General features: G+C 39.4%; 1 protein-coding gene across 2 annotated transcripts in view; it reads right to left on the bottom strand.

Moving 5' to 3' along the window:
• The window catches only part of pex14 (peroxisomal biogenesis factor 14), a 76,960-nt gene that overhangs the window by 39,600 nt on the left and 10,720 nt on the right, over window positions 1-26,640 (bottom strand). For both annotated transcript variants that reach the window (XM_012873476.3, XM_021321986.2), the window contains exon 3: window positions 8,147-8,231. In XM_012873476.3, coding sequence (XP_012728930.1) covers window positions 8,147-8,231 — 85 coding nt within the window. The remainder of the gene's footprint in view (window positions 1-8,146; window positions 8,232-26,640) is intronic.

The raw sequence follows: 26,640 nt of genomic DNA, 5'->3' as shown, positions 1-26,640 counted from the left end.
ACTTGGGATCGGTACATTTCTGTATCAGTTATAAAAAGAATCGTCTTTGAAAAAAATTATATACACTTTGCAATCAAGTTAGTCCCCATTGCATTTCTTGATGTATGTGTGATTTTCAAATCTCAAAGTACAATCTTTAATTTTTAAGTTTAATAATAAGGAATAAATTACTCATGATTTACAAATCAATTTTTCCAACAAAAATATCTATTAATGAATCCTAATCGTCCTGAGTGTCAGGTCTGTCTGAATAGCAGGTTAAATTTTAATCAGAATGACAATTTCAGCTACTCTGTGTATCAACAAACAAAAATGGGGGAAAAAAATCAACATGCTTTATAAATATGCCAAGCAGCTTACGCCAAAAAAAAAGAAAAAAAGAAAAAGAAAATCCTCTCTCTTGTCACCCATTTAAATTCACACAGGACTGTCAATGAAAACTGTTGGATAACTGAATGAAAATCTTGGCAAGCCTGCAGTTTACGGCAGCTCTAAAGTGCCAGGAAGTGGTGCGAGCCATGTGCTGAGTTTGTGTGGTGAGACTGCACAGTCAAATAAGCAATAATGTGTCCCTGGACTCCTGATTCATCTGACCACAGCAGACTGCATGGTGACAGACTATTGAGTTAGACCTGCAGCGATCTCAGTTTACCCAAATAAAGGGAAGAAACAACAGAAAAGAAAATCAGTTTCTCCTTGAAATCCAAGATCTTTTTTAACTGCATGTGGGCTGCTACCGAGATTAATATATGTACATTTTAATAGCTGTTGCCATCTTTGATGTTCATGTAGATTTTTTATGAAGTATGAAATCTAAAACATGGAAATTCCTGTTTTCAAGTTAAACTACAGCTCGCTAAATTGGTTGTAAGCTCTGATCTGCCTATTTGCTGAGAGGAAGACCACAACAAATAAAAGAAGCCTTAGATCCAGAAGAAAAGGAACGAGGTGAAAGTGAGTTTTACATATAAAAGGAAAAGACAAAAAAGGGATTGGGGATTTATTATGGGTTCCAAAACCTGTGGAATGACCCCTGGACCCCCATTTCAGATCGACCTGTGGGGAGATGAATTTTTAAGACATAAATTATACCTAATGACGACACCATAAAAAAAAGAACAATAATGGAAAGCTATTCTGTATTTCATTATACTGTATTATTTGCTGCACCTGATACACGTAGTGCCTGTTTATGAGTCACCGTATTAGCAGATGCTCTGCCAAAGCATTTGCTTTGACCTTGCCATTCTCATTGGGGCATGAAATTACGGTGCTGGCACCTCGATATTACAGCTATAAATACTGTAAACTGCATATCTGGGCAACGTTTTCTATTGTCTTTCAACATAAACCTGATCGGTATTTATTTAAAGGAAAACCCATTGCTCGTCAGGTTATTTACAGCTCTATTTTCAGAGGCTCATATTCCCTGGGCATCTTTTAAGGGCAAAGAGGCGGCAAGGCTCCAGCATTAAATCTATTTCTCCGATTTTGGCACTTCTAGACTTTATGGGTCAGGACCCAGCTCGGACAGCCAATTATAAAAGTTGCTTACTAAAATATTTTGTGTAGTAAAAGGTGAGTGCCTTTGTTGCTGCCCTCAAAGTCTTGGAGCATGAATTTGCCCTTGAGTGAGAATTACTTACATTTTGAATATCATATTCAAAAAAATGTATGGCAACAAGGGTCATAAATAGATGGAGGTCAATGGGTTATTAAGGAAAACTTTAACCTGCTTCTCACGTTGCCGTGACGAGGGAGATTATACATGTCGTTTAGTTCTGCAGAACCGCTTGAAAATGGCATGCCCTAAATAATGACCACTCTCATAGAGTATTCATTTATGTATTAAAAAGACGACTCTGCTCTCATTTCCCTGCTTTACTGCCTTGTACTGATGACAAAGTGGGCAAGGCCTCGGCTAGGTGGCGCCGTGGAGTAATTTATAACCACATCAATCCCTTTACCTTCCACACAGGCCTTGGTCATTGTCATTTTTGTCCGAGAGGTGAGTCACATAACCCCACTTACAAACAACATCCTATTAATATCTGGGATGATGAACCTTACCCTTACCTTCATACCAGGTACGGTAATAGACAAAAAGTCCACCTGAGCTCCCCCTGACCCTGGACTGCAGGCATTCTTCTCAGGGTGAAATCTATTAGTATCATATATTCAGCACAGTAACAAGCCGGAAAGTATAAAAAAAGTAAAAATGATATTACAGTTACAGTCATACAGAATAATCTGTTTGCAAATTTAAGATGGCAGAAGAAGGATGGGAGGACCCACTGCTTTCCAATTGGTTGAAACAAAGCATCCCGCGGCGGACCGGTACCATTTCATGAATGGTAAAAGTCAGGCAATACACTATTTAAACTGCAAAGTTACGACCCTGATTAAAAAAACTTGACATGCAATTCTTGGTTCCACAACAAATCTGTACAACTACCAAAATGTTCACTCTGATGGAACTAATACGGAACATAACAAGAATTTATTGAATATATTTTGCCAAACTTTAAATAAATGTATAGGACCATTTAATGACAGCATTAAGATTTGAGGATGTTCGGTCAAAATAAAGAAAATGTATCTTATTTTAATAAGTTCTGACTGATTAATTGCATTATTCTATTTAGAATTCATTATTTTTAATTTAATTCATTGTTCTAATGCATTTTGCAATTTATTTTTCATTTACTATTTTATTTTCCAGAGAGTTTTAAGAGCCCACCATATTGCTGATTTTATTTTTTTCGATTTTTCAAATAATATCCCTCATTATTACTTTTTAAAGGAGATAGCTACAAGTTTAACTCCTCCCTCCCTTTAGGTGGTGAACTTGCGCTGGCCCGCTCCCGTTCCATTCTTCAATTGTAGCGTTTACAAGCGGGTTGCCAGGTCCTTTGATTAGCATAAGCAAATATTTAACTTCAGAAACATCCTTTCGGGTCGACGTTCATCATAACCAGAATATTTATATATGCTGGACCCCTCAAAATTATTTATACACTATATATTTGTTTTTGGTAAAATAAATACTTTACCACCTTTAATACTAGTACTGCACTACTCTAGACATTCTGAGGATGTATTATTTTTGAAAATTTGTTTTAAAGAAAAAGTTGTAGCTATAACCTGTAAGTTATCAGGGAAAATGTCCAATTTATGGCTTTGAATGCAATAGACTCATAGTGAGTAATTATTCCCGATTTGAATCTTTTCCAAAATAATGTTGTTGATATTTTTCCCACAATGATCCGCAAGCTCTGAGCACACTGGTACTTAGTAAATTTGATGTTTAATGCTGTGGTACTTGTAAAAAGTTCGAGCACCTCTGCTCTGACTACATTCAGCCCAGTAATCAAGAAGCTGCTGAGTGATGTCAGTTTAGGGGCCACGGTCAAAGTGACACGTTGAAAGCTGGAAAATGCTCTTGACTTTGTCCTGAGAATTGGATTTTTGTGGTAATTATATGTGGAACTGCTAACTGTGTGGGCTAAATGGTGGTGCCAAAATGGGGCTTGATGCTCTTTTAGTGGTTACAACTGTTAATTGTAGAAGACACAGACGGCACAATTTCCTAGGTTAGGCTGTTGCGCATTATATTTCACTCAAACAGGGCAAAATTTAACAGAGCATAGTGAGCAGCAAAATTGCTTCAAGATTGTTGTACGACAGTGGAAAATGCAATTCATTTGCGCTCTTCTGTTACAGAACAAAAAGCATCTTGATTTTCACTACATCAAAGTGACAAACTTTCAATATTTCAGCCAGTTTATTCAACCTCAAGGACTTAAGAAGGGCAGCTAGAAATATTGGACTGCATAATGGCCAATTTATACTCTGAAATTGACAGGAGAAAGGAAAACAGAAAATTATATTTTTCAATGAATATTGAAATAAACCACACTATTATGATCACTTAAAAAAAGATAGCTGTAACCAGAGAGGCCTCCTTCCATGCAGATCAGGACACCAGATACGTTGGGAAATATTATGCACGACTGAGATTATTGTGTAAAGATTCTGCAACATGCAATCAAAGTGGGCCCTATTTTCCCCTTCATCAGCTGTCCGGCGTAAGCGCTGGCAGCAAGAGGAATCCAATTTAAATTCCACTCTACAGGGAGATGGTATTGTTTCATTTTATGTGTGCTTTGACATTTCTGGCTGTTAATATGGAGTAAAACCAAGAAGTATTTACATAAATATGGCATTAAACTGTATTAGAAATTAAGAGTGACACATTTTCTGTGGTGACTGTGGAATGAGGAAAATGATTGAGTTTCTGTGTCAAAAGGTTGAGAAGACAACACATGCTGGGTGAAGACGCGGGGAGAGTATTAGCCTGTTGATGCCTGCAAAGGCCCACTGTAGCTCAAGTTAAAGATAAGAAGCAAGGAGTCAGTAGTTATCAAAAACAAACATGTTTTAGACATCTATGTATAGTTCTATGTATGCAGAGAAGTCAATTTTAATCACTTTGAAATAGATGTAGACCTGATTCTATCCGATATCGGAAACCGCCGTGATATTGATGTCCTTATATTGACGATCCAGCATGCATTGTCCTGTATTGCTACTAGTTTACCAATGATAACATAGCTCAACTCTTAGATAATGAAATGAATGCAAGAACCTTATAAAATTTATAGAAAACCATTTTATATATACCAGCAGATGTTTTTGTGAGATTTTTTTAAACTACCTAAAGTCTAAACTAACGTACAGAGATGGACCTTCATTTCCCACCCAATATGGATTGTATGGAAGACCGTCATCAGTAGACAGTCTGCAGGATGAGCACTCTTCAATTAAAGGCAGCCTTCTTCTGATGTATTTTACTTGTAAGGGAGGACAAAGATGCATTTTGTATTTTATGTGTTTTGCGCACACTTTTAAAATGGGAAAGGTTACGCTGGAGCGAAAAGAAGCTGCAGTATTCATCGGCTGTTTTCAAGACTACCTAACCCTCCTTTAGCAACTCAGCAGCTTTCTGATTATTCTTATCTAATTATTGATCTTGCAAATGTATACATGATACACCTGAAAATATTGGTGAAATTGTTGCAGAACAGCTGCTTTTGTCTGGAGATGCAACTAGAAATTGACTGGTGAATGGAATCAGACGATTTTCAGCTTGGTCGGCCCTGACATAGGATTGGTTGTTCATTCAAGCTGTGAGAGCGCGAGAGAGAGTGAGACTTATAACGGATAACAGGAAGGCTGAGAAGAGTTTCACAAAAGTTTTTTTTTTTTTTTGCTTTTAACCTCTATCTCAGGAATTTAAGATGTGTGTGAATACAATTTAGGGAATTATTTTAGTGCAACAGCTTTAGAGGACAAAAAAAAAAAGACTAGATTAAAAACTACATTTATATTCCATTTTGTAATCCAAGGCAAAATCACAGTTGTGGAGTGGGCCTCTCTTTGCTCTGACTGCAAGCGTGCCGCGGGGCTTCCAGGACGAGGCAGCTGCAGTGTGTCTGTGTGACACGTGTGAGACAGACAGTGCTCACTCACGGCAGCTCCCTCAAGATAGTAACTACAGATTGACTGCTGTGTTCACGTGAAGTCACTAGTCGCTAATAACACACAAAAAAAGTCACTAGGTTTGTCGCTGGTTGCTTTTTTGAAAAAGACGGCTCTGAAAAAGCGCTAAATATAACGACAGTCTGCTCAGTTGGCAACACTGACGTGAGTTGGAGTGAAGGTGCGTCGCACACAGTATAGGCGACGGGAATTTATTGTTTTTATCGCGAGATGACAAATTATTACCAAATTTTCGTTGACGGTATATCGCACACGATAACATATCGCCCACCACTACTTGCTAATCATAAAGGCAAAAGACACGCACACCATGACATGATTTTAAGCACAATTTTCACCTCGATCCTCCCATTCTGAGAGGCTCCGATTATCTGCATGTCTCTTATGTAGGGGTGGGTACCGAACTCAGTACTTTTATAGGCACCGACCGAATCCCGCCGATACTACCGGGTACAGATTCACGTAAAATTAAACGGTGCCATGTATCGGTGCCTAAACACATCACTTTGACTCTGAGGGAGTGGACAAGTGGGCGATTTTCCATGCCGGACATGAACACAGCATCGCACGCACAAGAGCGTGATGACATCAGTAGCCGCTGATCCAGTAAAGAAAGAAGCGCTCGAAAGTATGGCTCTGCTTTTCAAAATGCGCTGCTGATTCAGTTTGCTGCAATATTTGTGAGGCAAAGTGCAAGATCAGTGGAGGGAATACTTCAAATCTGAGAAAGCACCTGCACACTGCTGCCAATTTGGCAAATTCCTCGCTATATTTAACGACTTTCAGACCCATCCAGTGACCTTTTTTTTTTTTTTTTTAAAAGCGACTAGTGAAAAATCTAGTAACTTTCTTCTGTTATTGCTGACTTCCTGTGAAAGTAACAATCATTCTGGAGTTACAGTCTTGGGAGAGTGGCAAGTCCTGCGGTGAGCTCCTTCACACTAGCACTGTCTCAGAAAGCTGTAGCCTCAACCTGAAACTTGCCTGCAGTTAAGAGAGGAGCCTCTGTTCCACCATTGCAAATGTATCCCGCCCTGATTTACAAAACTGAATATGTTATTTTATAAACATGAAAAAATTGACAAGCATACAAATGTGCTACATTTGATTTTACACTCAGATGCAACTGAAGACAAAGCGGCATACAGTAACTGCAGGATTTGACGCTTGACATAAACTTTCCTAATCCTGACACCATTTCCAGGATTCACAGGAAACCGCTCTAACGTCAAAGCTAAAAGCCCACAGCAGCAACCAATACGATAACAAGTAGAGGTATAATAACGCTTAAAATATTTCCAGGTTCACTGCTAAGTAACTGCAATAAAAGTCCAGTGCTATGAGGACTGCAAAAAGCTACTCAAACATACTTTGTGCTTAGTGCTTCATTTCTCATAAGTATGCTCTCTCCCTATGATCAATGTCTTCATGCAAATCAAGACTTCTTGCTTAGACCTACAGTGGAAAGAGATTTACAAAATAAATCTGCATTAAAGGGTCATACATATTTCATGGATGTAAAGTGCAGTAAAAGCAAACCCTTTTGGATGGTGGAGCTCCACAAATATCACAACCGTGCTGAAAATAAGAAGAAAATGAGTCACGGCATGACATCATTCGGCTGGTGAATGGGCTTTGGGAAAACAACAGCAGATTGCGAACTGTCTGTCAATAACGAGACTAAAAGATGAAGAAATGTAAAAAGATATTAACAATCATTACAGTCATATGAGAGGTGTGTAGTAGCAGCAGGCGGACATGGATTTGGTTTCAGGTTACCTTCCCCAGTCGCAGAGCTCTTAGGCTCAGTCCTCACTGTTTGGCTACTCTAATGCTGCAGGGCAGAGTCCCTCAGCTCTGTACTGACACAGTCCCTTAAGTACTGAACTGTCTCATGACCAGTTACAATAAAAACATTCATTACAAAGAGTTAATCTGTCGTAAAGGCACACACACTCCCTTATCTGTATCATCACTGCTCAACCACAGATCCACAATTCAACTGCTGCCTTATATTGAGCTGACTTTAATGACTTCAGCGTAATAAACTTTTTGCTTTTTCATCACACAAACCGTATTCTACAATGCCAAATATCTGAATAAATTACAAAAGAAAAAAAAAAAAAGTTAGATGGCAGCGCATATTTCAGCCACCCCTAGTCAGAAACCTTTATTGTGCAGTCGCTCAAATTTACAATAACCATTAAATTAAGTAAAAGGGTTAAAATGCTAGGAGGCAATATTGATAATTCCATTGAAAACTCAGGGGGAGTTTGTCAATATTAATTTTCCTGAACCCAAAGGAGCATCCTGACTGGTGTGTCATTTATTCACAGAGCCCGAATCCTGTTCTATGAAGCTAAATCGACCCCTTTTAGGACCAGCCAACAAAATACCCCCCACCCCACCCACCACGCCAGAGCAAAAAGTTATGGCCACAATCCCTGGTGTTTGTGGACCAGTCTAACCAGAGGGAAAGAAAAGAAACACTGAATCCTTAACTAAAAGTCTGCAAATGAAACACAAATGCTGGATAGATGGATAAACCTTGACTTAGCAAAAAATAAAAGGAAATGTCTCTGACCTTTTTTCTTCAAGAAGGCTTTTCTGGTGCCCAGGGGGCTCTCGCGTACTTTCGGGTTCTGCAGAAATTTTACAGCAGTTGCAACCTGGAAAGAGATAAATTGGATTTATTTCCTCATAATCACATAATGTGAGTAACCCTAAAGGAAACTGATGCTGTTAACAGTCTAAACAAGAGTCTAGACCTTCCTTAAGAAAAAGGTTCATTATAAATCCACCGCAGCTAAAAAGAAAAAAAAAAAAAAAACTTAAATGGATTCCATCTGATAGTTGAATTTACACCCCTCCTCCCCCTCGCAGCCAGCAGTGAGGAAAAAGACCACCTGACCACTTTCCTGCTAAATGTGGAGAATGACCAAATCAGCAGTTATAAAATTAGCCCATCAGGAGTGCCGGACAAATGGAGTATGGAGCTTAATTTGCTATTACCCTCTTAAAGACAAACTTCCATTCTTAAGTGCGCAGTGGAAGAAAATCTATACTTAATGCAGAGGTGATCATTTGTATCTAATAACTTGAGAAACCGAGGCAGAAAACTTCAGTAATTCTTCCAGTTAAAAACCGGCCGTGATCAAATCACCTCGCCTGACTGTTGTAATGACTTGAAACGTTAATGCACCAGAACGTTAAATAGCATCAGAACATCAGTAGTTTTAAGTGCACCGCGTTCATCGATTCTATTATGTTTTCCTTCGAGATGCACCTTAATTTTCCACCCAGTATGCATTTCCAAGAATCAGAGGCAGGAGGAGGGGGGTATCTTCCTCAAATGGTATTAAAACATAAATTTGTAGTGGGCGCCATGAAGTGGCGCCTCCTAAAATGGATAAATATGTAGGGAACACATAGAACGGAGAAACACACTGGAGGGGAGGTTTCGATGACTTATTATCGCAGCTGTGGTCCCCATGATTCAATTGTAAAAGTCATCCCTCTAATAGCTTGAAAGGTTTTGATTACTCTTCTTTTCTCTTAGTGTTGAAAGATACAAAGTGATTGAGCGCCCTGCCAGTGGTAATTCATTTTGGGTAATGCATTGCATATACTATGAACCTGTTTCAATCCAAAAGAATTGTAGTTTAAAGTTGTTCGAGGGGCAGAAGTGGCAGGGGAGCTGGTTGAAAACCTAAGGTTCTGTGACAAACGCAGTGCAATAATAAACCACGGTACAGGAATCCTCTTTGAAAATGTGGATTTCCTTTTCTGAACTACGGGAAAAGACTTAAAAGGAACAAAGTAATTTTATTTATGTGATGATGTTACTAAACAGTAGCAGATTCATCCCTTGAGATGTTGCTCCAATTATTTGAACCCAATCTACTATTTCACAGGGACTCTACATTGTTCTTGATGTACACGAGGATTTCCTGGATGTCTATAGGCTGCGGTTTTATTAAAATTAGCCACCCAGAACGTTTATTTTGAAGCCATATGCTTCATTTGGTGAACCCCTAACTTTTGCATTGGGCCTGATGATAAGACATGAAACATCGAGACTTTTCAACTGATGGCAAGACAAGAAAAAGAACCTTGCTAGTGGCAAATATGTCATCTGTCATAAACAGGACCTAGTAGAAGTGTTTCTATCCTCTGAGCATTTCCACAGTTTAATGTTAAAAGCACAAACCTCAATGTATTTCACAGGGAATTAATGTAACAGGCCAGTACAATGTAGTGAGTGGTGTAGCAGAAAAAGGAGAGGGATATATGGCTTTTAGAATGTTTTACAAATTAAAATCAGAAAAGTGCCGAGAGTATTTGTATTCAATACTCAGAAACACCTTTTGCTGCAATTACAGCTATAAGTATATCAGTGTATGTCTATAAGATATCTTTACACAAGCAAAATCTTTGCAAAACAAGTCAAGTTCTGAATTGGGAGCATCTGTGAAAACCAACGGATGCTCTGGCTGTATGTTTAGGCTCATTGTCCAGCAGCAAGGTCTCTGGCCCAGACTCAAGGGGTTTTACAGCTTGTTAAAGTTGTTTACATTTTTTTAAGAATTGTCCTGTAGCTCTGTCTACCCAGGTTTGTCTGGCTTCCATGACCTTATTAAAGAAAAGCATCTCCATAGCATGAAGCTGCCAACACCATATTTCAGTGTATTTTGCATGCAGGCCAAAAACAAAATAATTTGGTTCATCTGTCCAGTGCAGCTCCCACCACTTGTTTGCCATCTACTCTACATGATGGCAAAGTGTAAAGTGGACTTATTATGGCTTGTATTCCAACAATGGCTTTTTTTCTAATAACTAGATTTTTGGGAGATTACAACTAACTGTCCCAAGTTATGAATCTCTACAACTCCCCCAGAGTTACCATGTGCCACTTCAGCGCCCTTTTCACTGAAAGTCGCCAGATTTAAAAACAGGATTTTTTTTTTACTTGGATAAAGGGAATCCCAGGTAACTTGTATGATTTCTGTTTGTAAACGCATTTTCTGCGGCCTTTCAGAAAATGTTTTTAAATCAGCCTAATGACATGAAAAAGTTGTGAAGAAATTTGCACTACACTTCCAGTACAGCAGGTGGCAGTAATAAAAGAACCAAAGATTTCAACAGTTGTTCCAACCACAGTGTCTCCTAGCAACCGTGAGAGCCTGATGCACAGAGCTCTTTTGTTTTTTTGTTTCTTCAATCCTTAAGGAACTCCAGGAGTCATATCGTTGTCGTAGGCATGTGTTCAAGATGAGCAAATTATTACTTTCCAAATCTAATCTCCTGCTTTCCAGTAAGACATTAAAGTTAAATAAAACTGTCCCATCTTGGATTTTAACTTTAATCCCAGCCAAATCTATTTGCTCAGTGACAACTGAAACGCAGAAATAAAACAAATATAAAATGTTACATATCATCTGATCTGGTTGAGTTTTACACAGCTGCATTCTAGCATAAAACAGTAAAAGTTGTTTTTTTTTGTCAATCTCTTCTTTCATCGTTTTTCTGTTTGAAAGATCCCCTTCGACCCCACTCCGCAACAATCCCAGGATAATCTGAAAGTCCCAGATTAGGACCTTTTATCCGTGAGAGTGTGGACCTACAAAATGTAAATTACTCGGGTGAAACTGTGTTGAAACACACAGAATGCTTTCAAAATTCCCAGGTAATGGTTGAAAGTCCCTCCAATGGAAAAGGGGCTAATGTTGCTTCCCTGAATAAATGCCAAGTCTGTCTTTTAGGATAAGAAATTAAATCATAGCTCCAAAATGGGGAAATTCGGGTGACAAGTGGCGGAGACACAGACAGGCATTTTAGGTGGAAGACCAGGTTTTGGTGGGTTTGCAGTTGTGACATTTTTCAGATGACTTTTCTCTGTGAAATGTTGAAAACTTGTAATATTGTATCATAAACTCACTATGCCTTAAACTTCTCCATAAATTTGTCTCTGACCTGTCCAATGTGTTCTCTAGTCTTCATAATGCTGCTTGTTCACTAATTGTCTCTAAAACCATCCGAGGTCTTCACAGAACAGCAGAATTTAAAGTGAGAATAAATTACACACATGAACTATATTCATTCATTAGACCCCTACTGAAGACCATTGGGTGCACTTGATTTTTTATTTTTTTTAGGGGTATCAGATTAAAGGAGGCTGAACACATATGCATACCAAACCTTTTGGGTGTTTATTTTTTCCCCAAAAAATAAACTAAAGACTATGGTTATATAATAAAATATGAAAAGGTTCAAGAACAAATACCTTTGCAAGGCACTGTATGTGACATATTTTTGTTAAACCAGAAATAAATAAAACACAAGGCAACAAAAATCTAAGATTTAAATTTTAAATTTTTCAGTCCAGTAAACTACAAAGTGGTGGAGGCCCTGTAAGAGTTAATGACCTATTAGAGAAAGAATATGCTGAATGAGCAGTCCTTGTTTACACTGCCCTAAAGTTTCAGTTGTCCACTTATTGACAAGAAAATTGTATCAATGTTAACAAGCATAAGTATGATACCTCAGAAAGGACCGCAGCTTGCTCAGCGGCAGGCTAATGAGGCAAATGTCCATTTGGTTAAAACTGTAGTGGTGGATCTTCAGGGAGAGGAAAAGTGCACTTCTTAGCAGATGACATAGATGCTTTGCACAAGTTCCATCCAGACATCTCAATCAATTATAACCACATTGCACTGATTTCACTCTTGTTGACTCATGGATCACCCCTGTTATAGTGTTGGGTAGCACACCACTGGGCTTTTAGGGGGCGTATGATTGATAACAGTACAAGATGCATTTATGTGACCAATATAACTACAAAATAAAAATAGGATACATTTCCAGTTTCCTGTTTGATCTTGATTTTTTTTGGTGAAAACTAGCTAATTTTAATTTCGAAGGAAAATTGGAAAACTTTGTAAGGCTTTGACAACTAATGCACCAAAGTGCTCCATGTAAAGGGCAATAATCTTTGCAAACCAGATAACCAATAAAGTGTCGGGTAAAGCTGAAAAAGAGGTGAAAACTCAATCACAGAAGGAGATAACATTAACCAATACACTTAAAGAGAGTGAACTTGATGAACAGACAAGATTACAGAAATGTTATTGAGTTTGAATTGGACCAGACTTTGCACTGCACTTGTGTGAAAATTACAACAGTGATGCCTCCAACTGCACAAAATGAGGTTGGAATCCAATTAAGTTCGAACCGCAGGGATGGACGCCTGAGGGAATCTGTGTAACCAGTTGTATATTTTTGCTCTAACTAGTAACAGCACTTAACTATAACATACCGCAAGACTTATGGATGCTATACAGGAGCTGTGCACTATAGCGAGAAGGTAGGTTACCTTAACATTTGGACTTTATGATCTTTTTTACACTGAAACAGCAAAGCCTTTAAGTATCCTACATGTGTTGAAACAGAAACAGTTAATTCACGATTTCACTACTGAGTTTAAAATTTGACTCATCTTTAATGAAAGCCACTGGGAAAGAAAGTAAAAAAAAAACATTTTTAAATCGGTTGATTCTCAAATGCAGAGGTTCTAAATCTAAATATTTCAATCCAAATATGAGGACTTATTAAGTCATCTGATTTGAAACAACACTATAATAAAAAAAAGGCCTCTGAATGGATGTGAGCTGGTATCAGATTCTGATAGTATGATGATCTTCAGTAAAACTACCATGGTTTCAGGGGATCTCCGTATTTACTTTTTCTATAAATACTTTAAAATTTAGCTAGTAAATTATAAATTCACTTTCTTAAAGCACAATCTACTACAGATTAGATACAAAGGGAAGTGATGGCCTAGTGGTTAGAGAAGTGCACGCACATTCTGAGAAGGCTGCAAGAACCCGGTTTAAATTGGGTCCCTGATCAAGACCCTTAGCCCCAGATAGCTCCCCGGGCGCTGCAAAGCTGCCCACTGCTCCCCAAGGAATGGGTTAAATGCAGAAGACTGATTTCATCAGGATGTATAATAGCAATGGCAAATAAAGGTTTCTCTTTAGTGTAACACATGTAGAAAAAGCTAGTGTTGAGGATTATCTAAACTGCATTAATAGCTGCTGAAAGAATGCCTCCAAACGTCTTAATTCCAACTCAGAAAGTCACAGTCTGCAGAGCAGCACCCCCCCCCCAGTTCAGTATCCAGTGTGGCTGCTGAGTGAAAAAAAAAAGAATGTGGTGAAATTTGCGGGTATAAACTAGTTGTTAGTTCTTTTGATGATTTGTAAAATATTAAACAGAGGTCCACATATTACTATACAATAGCTACCCACAAACATGTTTGGTGTTTGAATTAAAGAATTTCCCTCTGGGATTATTAAAGTATGTCTGATTCTGATTCTGAAAACATAAAATGGGTAAAGAAAACTGAGAAAAACATTGTTATATGCTAACCTGCTAATAGTAGTTAGCACCGCAACAATTTGCGTACTCCCGCCTAGAACAACATAAAGACACTATCAGCAGTCAGCTGATTAACAAGTGTTATTTTTCTTTACTTTTGGAAATCTGATTAAGACTTGTATAATTTCAATTTCAGACCAACATTGATTACAAAAAAATATCTGGGTAACTCCTTTACTGCTGGGTAGTTTAATTAACTTAAGTTGACAAAATGATAAATAATACCCTTAAGTTTTGGGATTTTTCAGCTCTGGCATGTGACTCCAGCGGTTTTACATCTAGGTTAACTTTAAAACCGATTAAAGGCGAACAGACATTGGGCTAGCTGACGACACATCGATTTTTACTAAGCTTTTTACTAGAATGGGTAGATGCTGCTGGTGTAGATTATAATAAATACAAGAGAGTCATTTTGTTCATGGCTCAGTTCTCTTTATCCCCAACAGTTAAAGTGAATGAGCCGGCAGTGCACAGCAACAAGTGGGGGATGGGGAACACTGTGCTACTCCATACCATAAGCAAACAAAAAATTAGTCTCTCTGGCAGTTTCTCTTGAACCAAAAAAGTTGAAAACATTCCTATACTTATCGGTAATCAGAAACAAGCCTAGTTGCCAACATTGTGACATTAGTGCATTTAATTCAAGGTTTCTTGATGCGCTCATTGGTTTCTGATTACAGCTTTCCTGTGGATAAACTAGTAGATTTTCACAAAGACAGCGAACTGCGCAACAGCTACGCAAATTTCCCATCCTAAATTTGACTTTAAAGCAGAATAATATCACATATTAATGAAACTATTTTAAAACCCTTTCTTCTTTCTCTGCGTTCAGAGGACATTGTAGAATAAAAAGTTGGGTCGCGGTGCAGTCGAGGGCTAAAAGAAAAATCATTAGCAAGTATAGGATTCAGTCTCAGTGTGAATCAATTCATTGCAAATTGCCCTGGCCTGTGCATTTGTGAAGTGCCCCTGATATAATAACAGACTGGTAGACATGATCAAAAATCGTGTTAAGACGGTCTCAAATTTCCCCACTTCGAACCATGTTTGGGGGGACCAAAAGCGAGAGAATGTGAGACGGCAAAAAAAAAAAAAAAAAAAAAATGAAGCTCTATATTAATTTGGTGCTTTCATGGGTGATTTGCTATTAGGGGCAGCTGTCTTAAATGACTTAACCCAATACTGTTCTGATATCAGAGCCCAGCGAGAAAGGAATTAAGTTTTAATGCAATTATTGTATTTCCTTTGGTGGCCTGACTGCTTGATGTGGCCAACGGTGCTTTTTAATCTTTTTAAAAGAGCAGGTTTAAACGGCCTTCTAATTGTGACACCTTTCCTGCCTAAATGTCGACCTTTAGCGGGAAACGGCAAGGCCTCGTGGGAGCAGCTATGGGGAGTTATTGACCCTGTGAGACATCAGGAAGGGAGGTGCTGACCCGACCGTTTAGCTAACACTCAGTTGTTCAGAGACTGCAGGAGCTTTAAGGGCCCAGCAGGAGATGGACCAACAGAGAAGGTTGTTGCTTCATGCTTTACGTATTTGTTTGAAGTGCTTCTTTAGTAACGTGAGAAAACCTTCACACTACAAACAAATGCAAAACCGGTTAGTTTCTGAAGAAATATGCCGACTGAAATATAGTTAATTATTACTGAATGAACCCAGTGTTTTGAATTTAAAGGTTAGAATCAACGTTACTGAAGATGAAAAAAGGGTCATGGAAAACATCATTGACATTTGCTATGCAAAGGTTTAAAAATAACAACATACAGCACTGTATCAGTGTCAGAGCCACGGGCAGGGCTGCGAACATGACATCAAAAGCGCATTATGCAATTTGTAAAGGAGGTGGGGGTATGTTGGACGGAAATCAAGTAGTTGTTTTTTTGAAAAGACCACTACGTTTCCAGACCAAACTTTCCATCCAGAAGCACTTCACTGTCAGAGATTTGCCACCGCAAACATGGAAACGTTGAATAGGTTAGAGGGCGTGAAACGCCGAAAAGGCCGGGTAACTCAGCCGACGAGGCCGCAGTCGATCTGCGCAGAGAACAGATGAGACCGGAGATGAAAACATCTTCGTTTTTCAAGGAATTTTCTGCAACCGCTACAACGATCGGCCGTGTTTCATGAATCCGTTTGATAAGCACGTGTCAGATCGCGTGTTTGCCTCGTTTATTTTACATTGCAAATCGTTCATTTTCGAAAAAGGGTATCACTCTGTTTTATGTCAAATTCGAGGGTTTTAAGAACAGCACAAAGCAACAAAGTCCCGGCTTTTCTTTCAAGACAAACGTGTTGCACCCAGCCCATGCAAAACTAACTCAACAGATATAAAGCAAACTCTGACTTTGTTTTTTTTTTTTTGTTTTTTTTATGTGCAACTTTCAGTGGCCCTGTCAGGGGTTGCCCTTAGTGAACTAGAGATGTAGATGACAGTTTAGATAAGGACAACCCCCTCAATGTTGGCCTGAAAGCCCAAAGAGCCGTTTTTCTCTCAAGAGGAGCAAAACCTCTTTTTTCCTTTAGAAAAATACTTTTATAACTAAGATGTTCCTTTTAATTCAGGTAAAAGGCCCAAACGGTGAGTCTGGAGCTGCTCTGAGAGATGAGGGTCATCAGAGATTAACCCGTGGCACTTTAGCGGCAGGGGGAGACGGGGAGTGGGGGGGAGGAGAGTCGCAGTCGAGCACAACAAACTACTTAGCTACCACAAAACATTCCTGCCCCTTCTCAGCTGCAATCCAGTAATGGATACTTCCTCAGCTCCTCAATTGGTCAAAATGTTTTCATACAATAATTTAATTCAGAAACACATTTACAAAGCAGGAGTAATCAATTTTAATTAGTTGATTTTTTTTTCCATTCGCATAAAATTTAATGTACTGCCATCGATCTCCTTTGTTCTTTAATGCAGTGCCTCTTTCCTGTAATTCGAAGCTTTTCTTTTTCTTTTTTTTGTTTCTCTCCTTTTGCAGTTAGCGATGACATTCTGTGACAAGCAACTCTGCATGCATTTTAGTACCTGTGAGTAAACAGATTAAAGTAAAGAGACAGCTCAGTTTGATACTAAAAATCTCCGAAGGGTGGGCTCTTTGTGTGGTTTTGAAATGAACCAGCGGAAAAAAAAAAAAAAAAGTTCAAAATTTTAAAAAAAATAAGTTCGGTTCAGAAACGACACGTCAATACGTCGGAAAAATGTCTAAAAAACAGTAAAACACAAAGGCCTTCCTATAAAACTAATCATCAGAGATCACGGCTACTGATTTTGCAACAGAAATGTCTTATCTCGCAGAACAAAAGCTGTACTGACGCTATGTCGATGATATCATCATACGTGCCTTTCAGCCATGACCTCAAAAGTTTCCAATGCAAATGTTCTTTTTTTTTACAGAAGGTGCAACAACTGGTTATTAATTGACTAACGCATTATTAACGGTTGCATCAAAAAGGCATAAAAAGTAATTATTAGTTGCTCAGAAAATGTCACGTTGTACATAAGGTGCATCTCAATAAATTTGAATATCACGCAGAAGGCAACCAATTCCAGTAATTTAATTCAAAAAAGGTGAAACTTTACACACAGTAAATATTTTTAGAGTGTAAGGGTAAATTAACATGAGTTTACTTTAAATTCTAACTACGCAGAAATATATCGCAGTAAATTAGAATTTAGCCAAAAGGTTCATAAATTCCACTGTTTTCATTCAGAAAGTGAAACTCAGAGTATATCAGATTCATTAACCACAAAATGATTATCTGAGGTGTGTATTTATGTTAATTAGAAAGATTATGGCTTAAAAGGTAATGAAAAAAATAAATAAAAATGACAGGTGTCATTGGAACCCCCCACAAGGCCCCCCTTTGTCACCAGCACCTACATGGCCCGACTCAACTTGACCGAGCTCCACGTGGTTTTTAGGGTTTCCCATTAGGCACTGGAACTCGGTACCAGCTCCATTTTTTGTATTTACTCTGCCTGGGTTCCAAGTGGGCCGAGTGGAGTTTTTGGGGGGGACACCACGCTCCAGAACCACCAGGTGGACAACAGACCAGGGCTACAATCATCGTATTAGTTGTTTGAAGCTACTCGGAGACTAGATATTCAGTTGGAAGGGTCTTACCTGTGTTAAGGAGAAAAAGGACGGGACAATGGGTTAGTGGTTCAAAGACTCTTTTTAAACAGAGGCTAATTCTGCATTTCATTTGGAAATAAAGGTCCCAGAGAACAGAGGAAGAGTGGAGAGAGACAGAATCCAGGCTGGAAAACCAGCGAGAGGTTTACATTTTATTTCTGTATTTCTTGCTGGTCTTGAGTTATATTACAATTTTTTTGAGAAACTGCGTTTTGGGTTATTGTTGCCTAAATGAACAGGGAAAAAAATGCTTAAAATATATTATTGCGTGTGTAATTTACCTATAAATAAGTTTTAAGCTTTAAATTTAAATATTGAAATAAATTGCATTTCGATATTATAATTTACAACCTTTACATAAAAAGGCCTTCAGACTAACATTAACCTATTCAGAGAAATAAGGCGGCAACCTGTTCCACAAAACTATTATGTGCTCATAGATGTTATTCCTCTGTGAACGGAGGAGGACTGGGATCACCAAAGATCAAGATCAAGAAAAACAAAGGGTTTCCTTAAAACCGCCGCTGCTCTATGTGTTGTCCTTCATGTCATCAAGGCCCGCCGGGCTGTCACATCCTATTAGCTGATTGAGGCAAAACGCGAGCGGCACCGGCAGCAAACAATGCAGCGCCTGTGTCCGAGCGACACACCACAGAAGTTGTGTTGCGGTGTCAGGAGGAAGAGCCGCCTCCGTCACGGGCAACTTACAGTGACAAGCCTATCCTCCTCCAGTGATCCAAGCCGCTCCTCTCACTGAGGAGGTGCTCAGCGACACAGAGAGACACACACTCTCTCTAATATTAACACACACTGAGCCAAGTTTCAACCTAAACCCTTTGATGGGGAAATGAAGGCGAAAGATGCACTCGGTTGGCCTCCTATTCCAGTTTTAGCACCTGACTATTAAAAACTAAAAAAAGCATTTTTTTCTATCAAATATCCCATCTTAGATACACAGTACTGCCGAAACGCCCTCACCAACGCGGCTCGACAGATTGTGACATTGTGGTGACATTGTAATCGTGTGTCAACTCTTCTCCAGTCGCCAGGCTGAATACTCTAATCATGTGTTTTGGATCAGCAATTTCATGGTCCTCAAAGGGGGACCAGGAATTGGTGGCATGACCCTGCACACGGGGTGAGACCCCTCTTTCCTCAGAAAGCAGGCGCGAGGCGACGGGCGGACTGCGTTAAGAGAGAGACACGTCTAGTCCAGAGCGAAGCCAGAGTAGATAAACATCGCCATCTACTGGGGAAGGGCGGGACGGGGTGGAGCCGAGCAGAAAAGGGGGGGGAGGAAGAGGGCTGGCAGTTTACCCTTGCGGCCTGTCTTTCACTGAGACCTGTCAAATACATTTAGACACACTTGCCAAGACAATGGGCCACACATCCACAGTGGCAGACAAGTCGGGATGAAATCACCATCAAATGAGGGAGGAAACTTAAGGGCCTTTGTCTTTATTTTTTTTCTCCAAAAGGAGAACATGCACGCCATGGAAAGGATCCCACTAAGCAACTAGGGGAAAATGCTGGCTAAATGCTTGTTTTCTGAGGGCGCCCAACTACCAGCAGCAACGGTCTCGCTTTGAGAGAACGCGATAAGAACACAAACAGCACATTGCTGACAGCATGAAAAAAAAAAAAAAAAAAAACAGGGTCAGAGAAGTAGCATTTGCCTTTCATCTCATTAAGCCCAATCAGGAAGGAAGAAAAGACAGCTCGTCAGATCCAATAAGAATTCGGCATTTCACCCTTCCGTAACCTGTTCGGCTAAACAGAGGAGGATGTGGTGGTTTGAAAACGACAAAAGCATATTTATTTGCGCCACCTGAACATTATCCGCCTTTTCTGAGAAGCTCAGACCGAGATTTCAGGTTTTGCGACATAATTGTGTGATACAGTTTGTTCCGATCGCCGGCTTTTAAAACTGAGAAACCAGCCGATTTCCAGCAACCAGGTCAAGGTAACGACTCCCTTCAATGTGAAAGTTCATACTCGGTGAAAACTCAAGTCGTTTTCAGTATTGGGTGTTTAAGATACGGATCAAGTGAAGATGGCCCTTTTTTCCCCATTCAGGCTGTAGGAGAGTGAGAGCAAGAGCAAGACTGGGCAAAAAAAACCAAAAAAAAAAACAGGAAGGGTTGAACAGAAAAGTGCAGAAAAGTTCATCTGTTCAAACCTTTTATTTTCAACCTATGTGTCATTCAACATATTGGATTTAGAAACTTCGGAAGTCTTTTGAAATTGTATTTTCAAGAATATACACAGCGACAAAGGAACCATATCCCTGCTTACTGACCTGATCGATAATGAGATGCTAAAACAAGATAAAAACCAGCATCGGCTCAATAAACAGGAAGAACCTGAATCAAAAGAGAAACGAAAGTGATGACCAACTGGTGCACCTTTTGTGGTGACTGACGTCAGATTTCAGACGTCAACGCCCGTCTACAAACCATCAGCAGACCGTCACGTGGCAGCAGGAGGAGAATGCACGCTTTCACCGGGCTCCTCCGAATGAATGAGGAGAGGAGACGACCCACAGTGAACTACTATAATGTCACATGGGGTGGCGTGTTACAGCAGAGGGGCTGAGTTGGCAAGCGGCTCAGCAGCAGACACACACCTGTTCTGACATTTTGCGTCGACCTTGACACAGAAAACACATGACAATGCCACTCTGCATTTCAAAAGTACAGGCTGTTTCTTTTTTTTTTTTTTTTTTTTTTTTTAAAGTCCCTTCCCTTTTCCTAATCCCCATGACACCTAAAACCACTTTCCATGTACTTCCAGAGCCGTGACGTAGCAGAAGAGCAGCAAGGAGAGACGGAGAGGAGGACGGTTATGTAAAAAAAAACATAAACCCTTATAAGGAAAGACATTCTGTTTATAGGAGACATACAAGTATTGGATACTGGAGGACTTCTAACAACTGTCTGTGTTGGCTGACTCTTTACAAAGGACCTCAAGCCAATAATACCTCACTTTAAATCCCAAAGCACACAGTAAACACTACTTGGGGAGCAAAAATAAAAGGAGGGTCTTATCTTCTACTCTATATTCTGTGGTTACTGTCTGCTTACCCTTCCCTTTGAAGTTTATGACTGAGCTACATTGCACCCATCCATCTACTGTTTTAATCAAAGAGAAAGCAAAGTAGTGCTGCCAGGAGAGCTGCATGCAGGAAAACAAATGCAATCTTCCTGTTAATCACTACATTAACAAGAAGTCGACAGAGTTGACGCACAAGCCGGGGAAGGCAGCCAGTCCAGGTGTTGGATAATTGTCAGTTAACCCAGTCCCGACGGTGGCTTCTTTTAACCGTGCCAACTTCTGCTTCGCTGGTTCCCCACACCTTGGCCCCATCGCAAAGAAAGCCTTTAAAAAGGTGTTCGTTTTGTGGAAAAGTGTAGGAAAATGTGGAGAAAACGAAAGGTTTTGGGCCACGATATCTACAGGACGACAGCAGTGGATTGCGACATTGACACAGTTATCAATGCAAAGAGACTTTTTTTTATTCAGTAAAAAAGAACAAAAAAAAAAAGAAACAGACTAACCAGTTTGAGACTGTCATCAAACTCTGACGTTATTTTACTGTTTAAACTGAGATCAGAAAGACAACAAAGCTGGTAAACTAATATACCCTACTAATTGCTATTACAATAATGTTATTTATTAGTTGCTTTTTGCTTTAGACAAGAAACATAAAACGCTGCCGTGTTTTTTGCAAAGATTATTCTGCATTCTGCATTTCACCAAGAAGCATAGTTTACCTAAAATTATTCAAACCTCTGGCAGATTTAGATTTAAAATTATCTGAAACAATTTGGTTCAATTGGAAAATAAAACAGGCATCTGTCAGAGGATAGTAAAAAAAAAAGCTAAAAAATTATCCTTTTTTAACATTCTAATTTCAGAAATGGCAAGTCGGAAATTATAAACACTTTACAAAACTTTCATATTATTCCTAGTCAGAAGAAAGGTGTTGAAAATTAAAAAAATATTACTTAAAACCTAAATCTGCCAGGATAATGAATAATTTCGGCACAATTATAAGTACAGCAACCAGCTTCTAAAGTGGACATATTATACAAAATCGACATTTTTAGCCCTTAAATACATTTTGATGTGTACTTTGAGTCTCTAGGAGTGCAGGAAATTTGAACTTAGTCTGTCCAGGCATTGCGTAGAGATGTTTATATTCTTTTTGGGTCATATTTGTTAAGCAGTTCAGTTTTTGCTGTTTTCTGTTTTCTATTGTTATTTCTATTTTTTTTTTAAATATAATATTACAGTTTTTGCTGCAGAACTCCTAAACAGGCCATGGACTTTCCACTTATCAGTCTTGCGAATTATCCATTTTTATTTTTTCGGAACAATTTTGTATTGCAACTGGAGGTTGCCGAAGCTACAAGTGGATAAGTCCTCAGCTGTCCATTATTGTCCCCCACCATACTACAAAAGATGCTGGGCGGAGTGGAATGCTCTGTCACCTGCAGGGAGGTGGGGTGTGAAGTGCCTCCCATAGATTTAAAGAGACAGCACCAAAATGGGTTGCTCTCAGATGCGACTCAGAACAGGGGTAAAATGGGGAATGTTGGGGTAAATTACCAAGGAATTTAGACCAAAGCACTGCAGTTCCACTTTATATAGACCACAACAGAATGATTTCAATGTGAAAAGGAAGAACTGAAAACCATGATATGTTCCTTTAACAGACGTGCCAATTGGTAGTTTCATAATACGGTCGATCGGTGGCACTCCTTAAGATTCCAAGGCATGGGTGTCCACGTTTCCCGCAACTGGAAATGTTTCCAAACACCCAATTTAGTCTTAAGTTGTAGGTGCGGGGAAAATGTAGTACCCTTCTTTCAGCCACATAACTTACAGGGCACAGCAACAGTCTACCTGTTGCTGCGTTATTCTATGCTCTAAGCAGCCCGGTAAGAAAAACTTTCTTCAGCATTTCATTAAAAGGACTTTAAACCACTGGGACAATATAGGCGTAACAGTGGAGCATGAGCTAGGGAGTTTGTCCTATAACCAGCAGGTTGCCAGTTCAACCGTCTCAGTGGTTTTGCCCTTGGGCAGGACACTTCACCTACTTTGCTTGCTGATGGTGGTCAGTGGGCCCGGTGGCAAAGATTGTATGGCAGCTCTCAGTCTGCTCCAGGGCAGCTCTAGCTACGATGTAGCTCAGCACTATCAGCGTGTGAGTGAAAGGGTGAATGACTGAATGTAGCATAAGGTGCATTGAGGTCCTCAGGACTTGATGAAAGCGTTATACCATTAACCACATGAACAGATATTTTGAAATGGGCACTTTTCACAAACTTTGTTTTAGAACTGGATATTTGCAACCAGCTCATCCCTATGAAGGTTCAAATCATTTAAAACTGTGACACGCTGCTAATCCACTTCCTGACCGCATTTCTTAAGCTAGCGTGATCAGTTGCGCAAGTGCTCTTTTGTTTTTAGGGGGTTTAAAGAAGATTTATCTCAGTTTGTGCTCCACATCCTTTTCATTTCTGCTAAGACACTTTCACACTATCTTTCCAGATTCCCCAGATAAAGCCCCAATCTCAGGCCGCCACACACAGTGAAACGCTGAAATCCTATTAGCATTTTGCTTTCATTATTTTTAATCAAACCCAAGAAACTGACACATATTAATTAATATCCATTACCAGTATTTTTTTTCCTTTTTTTTTTTTTTCAGTCCCTCTCCCGGAGAAGACGTTCAGGGGAAAAGAAGCAATTAACTTTACAAAATAATCAAAAAAATTGTTACAGAAATCTGATAAATGTCATGTGAGGTCCCGTCTGAATGTACGAAGTGTAATACATTCTTGCTGTCATATTCCATTAAACTGCTATTACAGTCTTGATAGAACTATTAGTCACTACATTATTAATAACATTAATGTATTTACATTTTTGGTGTACAAGCCTGCTTTCATGCAATAATTTATGAAGGCAACTTCAGATATGTTAGAACATTCTCCATCTGAGCTCTTTTGTGCTGGTTATTGATTGTGAAAACAGTCAAAATCCAAAATCTAATACCCCACTGCCCCCCCCCCCCCACCTCCCTCCATTGCCTTTAATGTATTGGACTGAGCTGTTTACATTAAAGGGACTGGGATAAAGTGCATTTACATCCGAAGGCAGAAGTTCATAATTTACATTTCCAACATTTATTAGAGGTGACAAACGAGCGTTTGGTCCACTCGTGCTTTTCCACAATGCAGCACTCATTCAATCCATATAAATTACAGCTGGGCTAAAGAGTGCGGGAGCAAATTATTTTATATGTATGCATGTATGACTCTATAGGGGGTTACTAAGACAAACAGGGAATTACTTGATTAGGCCAACAGTGGTTAACAAAGAAAGAAATATGAGGCTAAGTGTTGGGCCAATCAAGTTTTGGCATAAATATTTGGCCCTTAGTCAAAGAATCCCACATAAGTGAGGAAGCTTTAACCTGCTGTGGTACTGTATTTCGTTATACGGCTCTTTCACACAGTAGGGCTTGGTCTTTTAAGCATTGCAGCTCCGGCTGCTTATCCTTAGCTGGCACCAATATTATTCAATTAAAAGAAACTTGCCTAAAAGGCAGTATTATATTACATAATTAGGCGAGGCAGCATTTTCAGAAGTGTAGTTACAAATGCGCTGAGGGGATCCTAGTATTTGAACAAATATCTGCCGCTGTAGGGGAGCTTGCAGACAAATTAACAGCTAATAACTTACTGGGAAGCCAGATAAAAAGAGGAAAAAAAAAAATTTCCCCAAAGTGTCAATTACAAATAATTTCTTTTCCTCTGATTTCTGCACTTGTGAGAGCGAGAAAGATGCTAAAAGGCAATTTGAACAGCGTAGGCTGCTCATTTTATGTATTTGGTATCTATTTTTGTCTTTGTGCAAGTTGAATAGATTCTGCAAAGAGGCTGGATGGCGTAGAAAGCATCAGTGCAGGCCCCCTGTATGACAGCACGAGCTGGCCTGAGAGAAGACAGACAAACGCGGAGACAGAGGAAATGAACGGGGATTCAATCAAATTCATGTTCATTAAAAATCAGAGGGCATCTCCCAAAAAAAAAAAAAAAAAAAAAAGAAATATGCTGACAAATCAGAGGGTCTCAGTACCTGAATTACCATAGTCATTTACTTATTAAAACCAGGATGCTTCCTGTCAATCAAGAGCCATCACATTCCCCATTTGCGGCGGAAAGCCGCCGTAATTGCTTCTCATACTAATCAACACAACTTGTGTAATTATGCCTTGAAAGTGACATTGGAGGCTGAGAGCGATGTGAGCAGTCTTGACAGCAGAGACATCTCGGATTCGTCGGGAGATTTCCAGCCTCGCTGCGAGGAGACAAGCCGCTCTCAGACCAACTTACTCACTCGAGCAGTTTACAGCCATAAACACAAAGAAAAGACAATAAATCACGCTGAAGTAATTACAAAGCAGAATGGAGAGTATAAAGAAAGCTTAGCTCAATAAGACCACTTTCCCAAGTATATTGAGGCAAAATGGCTACACTGTAATTAAACTGGGGTCGTATTTCTATCATTTCTTAAGTAAACATATTGTGACAGTTCACTAAATTGTGGGAGAATAGGAAATTACAGCTTTGTTACCGAGCCGTTAACATTAATATACTCGCTGTGACAAAAACCCTCCAAATAAAGTCCTAAGTATTCATTAAAGTTTATTGAATTCAGCCTAATCACAGACTTTACACATGTCTCCAAAATGAACTTTGCGTAAAAATGACTCGAACATTCCTGCGAGCTCGGCGGAGCTACATCCAAACCATATTCCCAGGCTGCATCTGTCACCCGACGCACCGCCGACCGGGCTCGGGGAGGTCAGAGCGAGGTCAAACTGCAGCTACAAATCAAGAGCGCCGACCTGCGACATGAGACTATCTGCCTAAAATATACGATTTTATGCGACACGGCGAGCACCGTCCCAGCCTCCCTGCAATGTGAACGTCTCACCGAGACATTTTCATGGCATAAAGATGCTATTATAAAGGGGTTTGTGATGCAGATTGAGTCCAGCTGAACATGCAAGGCAGAGACCACAAAATGATTTTTTTTTTTTAATGGGTTGGACTCATCTGTGCTCATCTTTTTCAAAGAGGTGGGCGGAACCGACCCGAAAAAAAAAAAAAAAAAAAGACACATCAAGAAAGAAAAAAAAAAAAGTCAGTTGATAATTCTGGCACACTATGAGTGGAAGAAGCTTAATCATTTCATCTGCAAAAAGAAACGAAAATGAAAGATTTATGGCTCATAAAAAAAAAAAAGTTCAAACGGCAGAGAAAAAAAAAAAACAAAATCCCTGTCTGTCTCATTCCACACTCATGACCTCCAAACTTTAGCACATGTTGGAGACAAAAGCGATAAAACGGCTTTCTGTGGCCAAATATGAGCAAAACAAGTACAGTTACTGACAGAGAAGAGACGCTTTTACAGGAAAAGCCCGTG

The sequence above is a fragment of the Fundulus heteroclitus genome, chromosome 1 (genome assembly GCF_011125445.2).
Source record: "Fundulus heteroclitus isolate FHET01 chromosome 1, MU-UCD_Fhet_4.1, whole genome shotgun sequence".
Taxonomy (NCBI): Eukaryota; Metazoa; Chordata; class Actinopteri; order Cyprinodontiformes; family Fundulidae; genus Fundulus; species Fundulus heteroclitus.
The sequence above is the reverse complement of the archived record's forward strand: the minus strand, read 5'-3'. Positions and strand labels throughout refer to the sequence as shown.